The sequence below is a fragment of the Pteropus medius genome, unplaced genomic scaffold (genome assembly GCF_902729225.1).
Source record: "Pteropus medius unplaced genomic scaffold, Ma_sr-lr_union100, whole genome shotgun sequence".
Classification (NCBI taxonomy): Eukaryota; Metazoa; Chordata; class Mammalia; order Chiroptera; family Pteropodidae; genus Pteropus; species Pteropus medius.
Window position 1 is genome coordinate 825189 of NW_024342648.1, and position 9578 is coordinate 834766.

Here is a 9578-nt window from a genome sequence, read left to right on the forward strand (position 1 = left end):
GTGCCGGATGTCCCTTTGAGAGGGCTCGAGGTGATCCTGGGCCTGGCTAGGCTTAGGCCAACCACCTCTCCTGTGCTCTGCCACACAGGACCCTGAGGGCAAGCCCAAGAAGACACATATCCAAGACAACCACGACGGCACATACACGGTGGCCTACGTGCCGGATGTGACGGGCCGCTACACCATCCTTATCAAGTATGGTGGTGATGAGATCCCTTTCTCTCCGTATCGCGTCCGTGCTGTGCCCACCGGGGATGCCAGCAAGTGCACGGTCACAGGTGAGCCCGCCCGCCTTCGGCCATGGCGCTCAGCACGGGGCTTGGGTGTGCCTGTGTGCAAGGGCTCGCTGCTTGGGGCAGCGTGTGGGAGTGGGGGCCGCCCCCTTGAGTGACTCACCTGACCTTTCTCCTTGCTCTCTGCCCTCTCACCTCAGTGTCAATCGGAGGTCACGGGCTAGGTAAGCTGCTTGCTGGGGCCGCTCCCAACGCCCCTCCTGCCCAGAGGGCAGCTTCCTTTCCTCTTCCGTGCTGATTCCCAGGACAGTTCCAGCTGCAGCTCTTGGCAGGGACAGAGGGGGGCTGGAGGGTTAGAGCCCAGGGCGGCCTCCGGAGCTGAGCATGAGCGCTCCGGCCCTCCCCCTCTCTGGGCCTCCGTTTCCCCATCTGAGAAGTTGGGTTGCAGCTGAGAGCTTTGGGGTGAGGTGCATCCTGAGAGAGGCACCCCACTGGGGGGTCTGGGGATCTTGGCACCCCGGGGAAGCCCCAGAGGCGGGCAGCAGGCCCTTCCTTCTCGCTTCCTCCTTCCGTGTCAAGGGCTCCTGCATGGGCTAAGGGGACAAGGGGTCTCCCCCGACCAGCGGGAGTCCCCAGCCCTGGCCGGATCCACAGACCCTCATTCCCACCTCCCAGGGGCCTCTGCGTCCCGGGCTGGGGGAGGTGCAGCCTGCATGAGCGGGTGGGGCTGGCTGGTAGTGCAGAAGCACCAGCGTCGACTGCTTGGACGGCCAGCATGGCGGGGCCCGGCCCAGCCTCAGAGCCCCAAAGTGCACTCAGTGGCCCTCCCACCCTCCCCACCTCCTTCCTTCCCCCTATTCCCACAGCAGTGACGTTATTCAGAGGGTCCCCGATCAGGCATGGAGGTTCTCCTACTCGGGCATGGGAGGGGAGAGCCAGCCCCAGCCAGAAACATCCATGAGGCGACAACTACTTAGGAGGCTCTGAAGGCTGCAGGCCTGGGGTTTGGGTGAGGCAGCCAGGGTGAGAGTTAGGGTACCTAGGGTTTCACAGCCTGGGCTCAGTGGCTGTGTAGAGCAGGCCCTGGGACCTGAGACGACAGGCATGTGCACCTAAGGCAGTGGGGACAGGTCCTTGGGGACCAAACGCAAGGTCAGGCCTCGGTTAAGGGAGTGGTCAGTTTCCCTGGCCACTGCTGGCAGAACAGAGGCAGAGAGCCTCGCGGGGGGAGCTGAAGTCACTTTTAGGCCAGCCAAAGGGATGGCTGGGGCCAGGCCGGTGGCAATGTGGCTTGAAGGGGGCGCCAAATTGGGGAGGTGTACTTTGAGGATGAAGCAGCCAAAACCCGCTGATGGGCTGGGCGGGAAAAGTGGGGATTTGAGGGGCAACCGATGAAGTCGGGGCCCAAACCACTAGCTACATGGTGGGTCCAGGTTCCCAGCAGGGGTGGACAGGTGTGGATGGGTATGAGGTGAGGCCTCCCAGGGCAGGATGGGCAGCAGGCGGCCGGGTCTAGAGCTCAGGAAAGCTGCGCAAGGCCAGCATGGAGCCCAGTGCAGCAGGAGCCCTCGGCCCCAGGGAAACTCGGTGGCAGGCTGGCTGGGGAGCCCCTTGAACTTAGCCCTGGAGCGGGTTCCGTGCTCCTGGTGGTTTGCCTGGTGGGGGGAGGGGGCAGCCTGCCTCTTGCTGCCAGGCCTCACAGCCTGCAACCCCCCCGAGCCTCCACGGCTGAGCCCAGATCGTAACGTCACTGTCCCTCCCCTTTCCTCGGGCACTCTGGGGCCCTGGAGGCTGCTCAGCTGCTCTGCCCTTGCAACCTAGTGGCGGTGGCTGTGGCTTGGGCCTCCTTTTTCCCCCTTCCCTCTCGTTGCTGCCACTGCCTGTTCGCTGTGCTGCTAGGGCGCTAATCCCGCTGCCTCCCGCTTCTCTGCTCCCAGCTCCCTGCGTGCTCCGGGCCGGGCCTGGCCGCCCCTCACCACAAGCCTCCGGTTGAGCAAACATTCTCAGTTGTCAGGAAACTCCAGTTTCACTTTCAGGCCTGGGGGGCGGGAGGCGAGTGTCACGATCACCCACACTGCAACAGGACTCCGCCTCACCGCGTCCGCACACAGCACTGGGGGCCGGGGCCAGGCCACAGGGGCGAAGGCAGCTGTGGGCTCAGCCAGAGCGCTGGCATTGGTCAGCGTGGTCCACGGCACCGGCTGAGGCTGAGTTGGCAGGGGAGGTGGCGGCAAACACTTGTGCCCTGATGGCAGCAGCGGCCCCATGGGCCTCCAGGCCCTTCCTTCCTCCCAGACACCTGGGTGCCACCCGTCGGGCATTTCCCACATTGGGGATACCCACGAGACAGGACTCCCTGGCTTGAGGTGGCTTGGGGGAACTTTTCCTGCCTTCTGAGAAACTACTCACCGTCCCAGCTTGGGGGTGGGGGCGGGAGGCCTGGCTGTGCTTGGTAGTAGCAGTAAAAGGCCTGGGCGGGCAGCAGGCGGATGGGAGCGGCCCGAGTGCCACGCTCATGCCCCGGCCCCCCTCTGGGGACCCGCCCTGCCCCACCAGGTGCTGGCATCGGCCCCACCATCCAGATTGGGGAGGAGACAGTGATCACTGTGGACACCAAGGCGGCGGGCAAAGGCAAGGTGACCTGCACTGTGTGCACACCCGATGGCTCTGAGGTGGACGTGGACGTGGTCGAGAATGAGGATGGCACCTTCGACATCTTCTACACGGCCCCACAGCCGGGCAAATACGTCATCTGTGTGCGCTTTGGCGGCGAGCACGTGCCCAACAGCCCCTTCCAAGTGACGGTCAGGAGGGGCCAGGGGTGAGGGGTCTGGGTGGGGTCTGTCCTGTCCCCCTGGGGTTCCTCTGTGATGACAGAATCTCCAGCTCTCGTGCATTGCTCTGCAGGCTCTGGCGGGGGAACAGCCCACAGCACAGACCCCAGTGCGGCCTCAGCAGCTGGCCCCACCATACACCTACGCCCAGGGTGGCCAGCAGACCTGGGTATGGCCTGGCCCACCTCCTCCTGGCTCACCTAGCTCTATGGGACATTTGGGGGCTGGCCAGCTGGGTTTTCCGTGAGGCCCCATTCTGGCGCATGTACGGAGGGACCCCGGATCCTCTTGCTTAGGACTCCCTCCCCTCCTGCAGCCCCTCACTTGAGCCCTCTGTCTCAACTGCAGGCACCAGAGAGACCCCTGGTAGGTGTGAATGGGCTGGATGTGACCAGCCTGAGGCCCTTCGACCTTGTCATCCCCTTCACCATCAAGAAGGGCGAGATCACTGGTGAGTAGGGGCAGGAAGGAGCTTGGGAGCCACAGAGAGCAGGGTGTGCCTACGGGCTGCCCTGACCCTGACCCCCGCTGCCCTGCAGGAGAAGTGCGCATGCCCTCGGGCAAGGTGGCGCAGCCAGCCATCACCGATAATAAGGATGGCACTGTGACTGTGCGCTACGCACCCAGCGAAGCCGGCCTACACGAGATGGACATCCGCTATGACAATATGCACATCCCAGGTGTGTCCCCACAGCATTCCACCACTGCCTGAGAGACCTGGGCTGAGGGGAGGACTGGGGACGACACAAGGTCCCAATTACACACGGTTGTTCTTCTGGCCTCAGGAAGCCCCCTGCAATTCTATGTGGATTACGTCAACTGCGGCCATGTCACTGCTTACGGGCCCGGCCTCACCCACGGAGTAGTGAACAAGCCTGCTGTCTTCACTGTCAACACCAAGGACGCGGGAGAGGGTGAGTGGCAGCTCTAGTCCTGACCCGCCTGTTTGCCGAGGGATACCCTCATCTTGCAGAGAGCTGGACACAGGAGAGACACCCCCTGAATGGGGCCCCCTGCCTCGCCGCCCTTACATCTGCTTGCCTGTCGGGGCTTTTCCTCATCGATGCAGTGTCCCTGAATGCAGTCTCAACCCTCACCCGTGACTCTCTCCAGGGGGCTTGTCCCTGGCCATCGAGGGCCCATCCAAAGCAGAAATCAGCTGCACTGACAACCAGGATGGGACGTGTAGCGTCTCTTACCTGCCTGTGCTTCCTGGTGACTACAGCATCCTGGTCAAATACAACGAGCAGCACATTCCCGGCAGCCCCTTCACCGCCAGGGTCACAGGTGAGTGCCAGCGGGAATAGTGTCAGAAGGAGGCAGGTGGCAGGGCGGGCGCAGTCTTCCTTTGCGCCTAGATAACCCAGTGACTGTCTCCCGCCAGGTGACGACTCGATGCGCATGTCCCACCTGAAGGTGGGCTCTGCTGCCGACATCCCCATCAACATCTCTGAGACGGACCTCAGTCTGCTGACAGCCACGGTGGTACCGCCCTCGGGCCGGGAGGAGCCCTGTCTGCTAAAGCGGCTGCGCAATGGCCATGTGGGTAAGAGGCCAAGGGGCAGGGCCTTCTGGAAAGGAGGGAGTGGGAGACCTTCCTTTCCCTGGCTGACAGCCCTGCCCTGTGCCCAGGGATCTCGTTCGTGCCCAAGGAGACAGGGGAGCACCTAGTGCATGTGAAGAAGAGTGGCCAGCACGTGGCCAGCAGCCCCATCCCAGTGGTGATCAGCCAGTCGGAGATTGGGGACGCCAGCCGTGTGCGGGTCTCAGGCCAGGGCCTCCACGAAGGCCATACCTTCGAGCCTGCAGAGTTTATCATCGACACCCGTGATGCAGGTAAGCGGCGGTAGCCTGCCAGCCACAGTGAAACCACTGTGCTTGGCTTCCTGGCTCAGGGGTGTCTCTCCCACAGGCTATGGCGGGCTCAGCCTGTCCATTGAGGGTCCTAGTAAGGTAGACATCAACACAGAGGACCTGGAGGATGGTACGTGCAGGGTCACCTACTGCCCCACGGAGCCTGGAAACTACATCATCAACATCAAGTTCGCTGACCAGCACGTGCCTGGTGAGGGCAGCACATAGTCACCTCTCTCTCTTTTCCGCGACCCTCCTTGCTGCACCCCAAGACCGGAACGTAACCTGTGTGGGGGCATGGGCTGTGCTTCCTTTCTGCAGGCAGCCCCTTCTCTGTGAAGGTGACAGGCGAGGGCCGGGTGAAAGAGAGCATCACACGCAGGCGACGGGCTCCTTCGGTGGCCAACGTTGGCAGTCATTGTGACCTCAGCCTAAAGATCCCCGGTAGGAGCTATAGGGAATCGTGGAGGAGTTCTGGTGGCCCCAAGCAGAAGGTTGGAGCCTAGAGCTCCTGCTCACCAGACTGTCCCCTCCCTGCAGAAATTAGCATCCAGGACATGACAGCCCAGGTGACCAGCCCATCAGGCAAGACCCATGAGGCTGAGATCGTGGAAGGGGAGAACCACACGTACTGCATCCGCTTTGTGCCTGCCGAGATGGGCATGCACACAGTCAGCGTCAAGTACAAGGGCCAGCATGTGCCTGGGAGCCCCTTCCAGTTCACTGTGGGGCCCCTAGGGGAAGGGGGAGCCCACAAGGTCCGCGCCGGGGGCCCTGGCCTGGAGCGGGCTGAAGCCGGAGTGCCAGGTAGGCCTGCTTCCTGAGAGGCTCTTGCTCTCCCGGGCAGGGTAGGGGGATGGAGGAAGATCAGCTGTGCTTGGAGGGGGCCGAGGCCGGGCTTGCAGCCCCCCATGAGGACACACTGCTTTCCCACAGCGGAATTCAGCATTTGGACCAGGGAAGCTGGTGCTGGGGGCCTGGCCATTGCTGTCGAGGGCCCCAGCAAGGCTGAGATCTCCTTCGAGGACCGCAAGGATGGCTCCTGTGGCGTGGCCTATGTGGTCCAGGAGCCAGGTACCGAGCACCTAGCCGGGGGCAGGGGAAGTGGCACCTTCGTGCGGGTGTTGGTCCAGGTCTACGGAGACAACCCTGCCCAGCTCCCCGCTCCACCTTGCAAACCCGGGGCTACCCAGGCTGTTTGTGGGAGGTGGGAGGCTAGAACACTGACAAGCGGGGGCCTCCCAGCATGCCTTCTGTGCTCTCTCCTGCCCAGGTGACTACGAGGTCTCAGTCAAGTTCAACGAGGAACACATCCCCGACAGCCCCTTCGTGGTTCCTGTGGCTTCTCCGTCTGGCGACGCCCGCCGCCTTACTGTTTCTAGTCTTCAGGTGAGGCACTGAGAGAAACCGCCCGCCTGCGGCTCCTGGGCCCGGCCAGACCAGAGCCGTGCACAGAGCAGGCCTCGACCCTGTGTCGAGTGACCCGCCCAGCCCAGCTCAGGGCGTCGGGCCTCTGCTCTGGCCGGGTACAGCCCACGCTTGGGGTTGGCAGGAAGCACCCCTGCCCGCCGCGTGGAGTTTTTCTCGTGTCTCAGGTCTAAAGGCTTTGAACAGAAGCCTGTGCCCTTTGAGCACCAGGGCTGAGGTTTAAAGAGGGACAGCCTACAAGGGCTGAGTGCTGCCCGCAGGGCGGGGCCGCCCTCCCTTCATGCCGCCCCGGTGTGTGACTGCAGAGCATGGATGTCTGGGGGCGGGGGCGTGTGCCTGTTGCTTACTGCCCCTCGAGAATCAGTGGCTCTCCCTCTTTAAACCAAGTTGGACGCCAGATGGGTAAGTGCAATCCTGTGGGCCTCCTGCTTCTGGGGCCCTGCCCTCCTTCCCCCCAGCTGCCCCGTCTAACCACATCTGCTGTGCTTCCAGGAGTCAGGGCTAAAGGTCAACCAGCCAGCCTCTTTTGCAGTCAGCCTGAATGGGGCCAAGGGGGCGATCGATGCCAAGGTGCACAGCCCCTCGGGAGCCCTGGAGGAGTGCTATGTCACAGAGATCGACCAAGGTGAGGCTCTGTCCCTACCCGGCCACCCGGCCATCTGCCCTGGCCCTGCTGAGAGCAGCAGGCCTGCCCAGCTGGCTGGAAGCAGGCCGAGTGTACAAAAGGAAGGTACAGATTCCGTAGGCAGCCGAGACAGGGTGCACACACCTGGGCTCCGTCAGCCAGGCAACCCTGCCGCTACTCGTGACCCACACACCCTTGGGAATCTGGCTCAGCGGCCGCGACTGCAGGCAGCGCGATGCAGTCTTCTGAGTCTGGCCAAGGGGATGCCTGGCCCTTTAAGCCAGGGCGTGGCACTTGCAGGCAGGCCTGGGGCAGCCTGGGGGTAGGAGAGGGTGAGAGCAGCTGCTGGGCCACGTTTCACTAGTCTCACAACCTAGTGCTGCCCCTTCCCAGCTGCGGGACCTCGAGCAAGTTCCTGCCTGCCTCTGAGCCCCAGTTAACATGCCGGGAACGTGGCGTTCGTGGTAACCTTTCTAAAGAGGCAGTGAGGCGCGTGCTTTGCTTGCAAACGATTTCAGTCCAAATGAGCCACGATAGCAGGCTGCTTGGGCGTCTAAGGCTTCACCCCTCAGGTTTTAGGAGGTCTGTGCTCTGGAGGGTGCGGGTGCCCGGCATGGTTTGTGGAAGAAGCAGGGTGGGCCTCGTGGGCTGGCTTGACTCAGGCTGGCGGGCAAGGGAAGCAGATGCCACTTGCTTGCTTTCGGAAGAGGGACCCCAGGTCCACAGCACGCCCCTCTGCTCCTTAGATAAGTATGCGGTGCGCTTTATCCCACGGGAGAATGGCATCTACCTGATTGATGTCAAGTTCAATGGCACCCACATCCCTGGAAGCCCCTTCAAGATCCGAGTCGGGGAGCCTGGGCATGGAGGGGACCCAGGCCTGGTGTCTGCCTATGGAGCCGGCCTGGAAGGCGGTGTCACAGGTAGGTCAGTGGGTATAGCTTCCCCAGTATGTGGACACAGCTGCTAGGGCCCTTCCTCTAAGCTCTCGGTGACAACCCAAGGCACGCAGAAGTGACAACTATGCTGGGAGTTAGGAAATGGGGCAGGGGGTAGGGAAATGGGCCAGGCCAGCTCTGCCCGACCTCTGTGCCCACAGGGAGCCCAGCTGAGTTTATCGTGAACACAAGCAACGCGGGAGCTGGTGCCCTGTCAGTGACAATCGATGGGCCCTCCAAGGTGAAGATGGATTGCCAGGAGTGCCCTGAGGGCTACCGTGTCACCTATACTCCCATGGCACCTGGCAGCTACCTCATCTCCATCAAGTATGGCGGCCCCTACCACATTGGGGGCAGCCCCTTCAAGGCCAAGGTCACAGGTGAGCCTCCCGCCAGACTGCTCGTGCCCAGTCCAATACCTGGCACGCTGGCCGCCTCTTAGCCTCACCTGCTCCACCCTGCAGGTCCCCGTCTTGTCAGCAACCACAGCCTCCACGAGACATCGTCAGTGTTTGTAGACTCTCTGACCAAGACTGCCAGTGCTCCCCAGCATGCCACCCCAGGCCCAGGTCCCACCGATGCCAGCAAGGTGCTGGCCAAGGGCCTGGGGCTGAGCAAGGCCTACGCGGGCCAGAAGAGCAGCTTCACAGTGGACTGCAGCAAAGCAGGTAGGTGCCTAGGACACGGGAGGGGCTGGAGGGTTGGGAATGCTTTCGGGGGTGTGGCTGTCACTTCTCATCTGGGCCCCCCTGCCCTCTCTACCCTTCAGGAAAGTATCTTGGAGGAGCTGGGGGTTCCTCTGCTGGCCCCAGGGGTCAGGAATGCTGGCAATTCTTTAGGAAGGGGTGTCACCCTGGAACAGGCGAGGGGGTCAGAGTAGGCTACCGGAGAGGAAGAGGAAGGGGTCAGTATGGTTACAGTGGAGAACAGGGGATTTGGAGCCTGGGACTGAGGCCTGATCCTTCCCCAGGCAACAACATGCTGCTGGTGGGGGTACATGGCCCCCGGACACCCTGCGAGGAGATCCTGGTCAAGCACGTAGGCAGCCGGCTCTACAGTGTCTCCTACCTGCTCAAGGACAAGGGGGAGTACACGCTGGTGGTCAAGTGGGGCGATGAGCACATCCCAGGCAGCCCCTACCGTGTCCTGGTGCCCTGAGCTCTGTGCCCGTGCCAGCGGCAGCTCCCAGGACAAGAAGTGTCCCTTACCCGCCCAGGCAGCCTCCCCCCACCCCAGCCTGGAGCTATGGCTGACTGGCAGCCCGTCCTGCAGCCCCTTCCCCTCCCAGCTCCTGCCTCACTTGGCCAAGAGGCAGCCCATGCCAGAGGCCGTTGGTGGTTCATGTCAGCTTCTTTATTGATTCTGGGAGAATTGAGTGGGGCCACTGCAGTCACCTAGATCTTCCCTGCCCTGTGAGGAATAAGTTCACCTGCTTCCATTCCTGAGGTGGGCAAGAAGAGGCTTTCTGCAGAGGGAGTGGAATCAAGCAGTGAGCCCAGTGGCCCTCCTGCCCTGGGCACGAGGCTCCTGCCAGGCCCCTGACTCCGGGAGGCCCCATCAGTCCTCACCTTTTCTGCCTCCCTAGGTTCAGATCAATGCAGGACAAGGGGTGTATGGCACCCCCAGAACAGGGCCTGGTACTCTTGTCCCAGTCCACAGCAGGAAC

At 62.6% G+C, this 9578-nt stretch overlaps 1 protein-coding gene across 1 annotated transcript; it reads left to right on the forward strand.

The window, feature by feature from the left end:
- Positions 1–34: 34 nt before the first annotated feature.
- On the forward strand, positions 35–9103 carry FLNA (filamin A; the record flags this gene model as incomplete). The annotated part of the gene is made up of 20 exons (XM_039866953.1): positions 35–278; positions 434–457; positions 2790–3037; positions 3141–3236; positions 3416–3518; positions 3607–3747; positions 3853–3981; positions 4181–4354; positions 4452–4613; positions 4700–4903; positions 4980–5132; positions 5243–5365; positions 5462–5728; positions 5858–5995; positions 6195–6310; positions 6842–6974; positions 7721–7897; positions 8074–8292; positions 8377–8580; positions 8883–9103. Coding segments are annotated over 20 exons (3243 nt in total), but the record flags the coding sequence as incomplete, so codon positions are not given.
- Between the last annotated feature and the right edge of the window lie 475 nt (positions 9104–9578).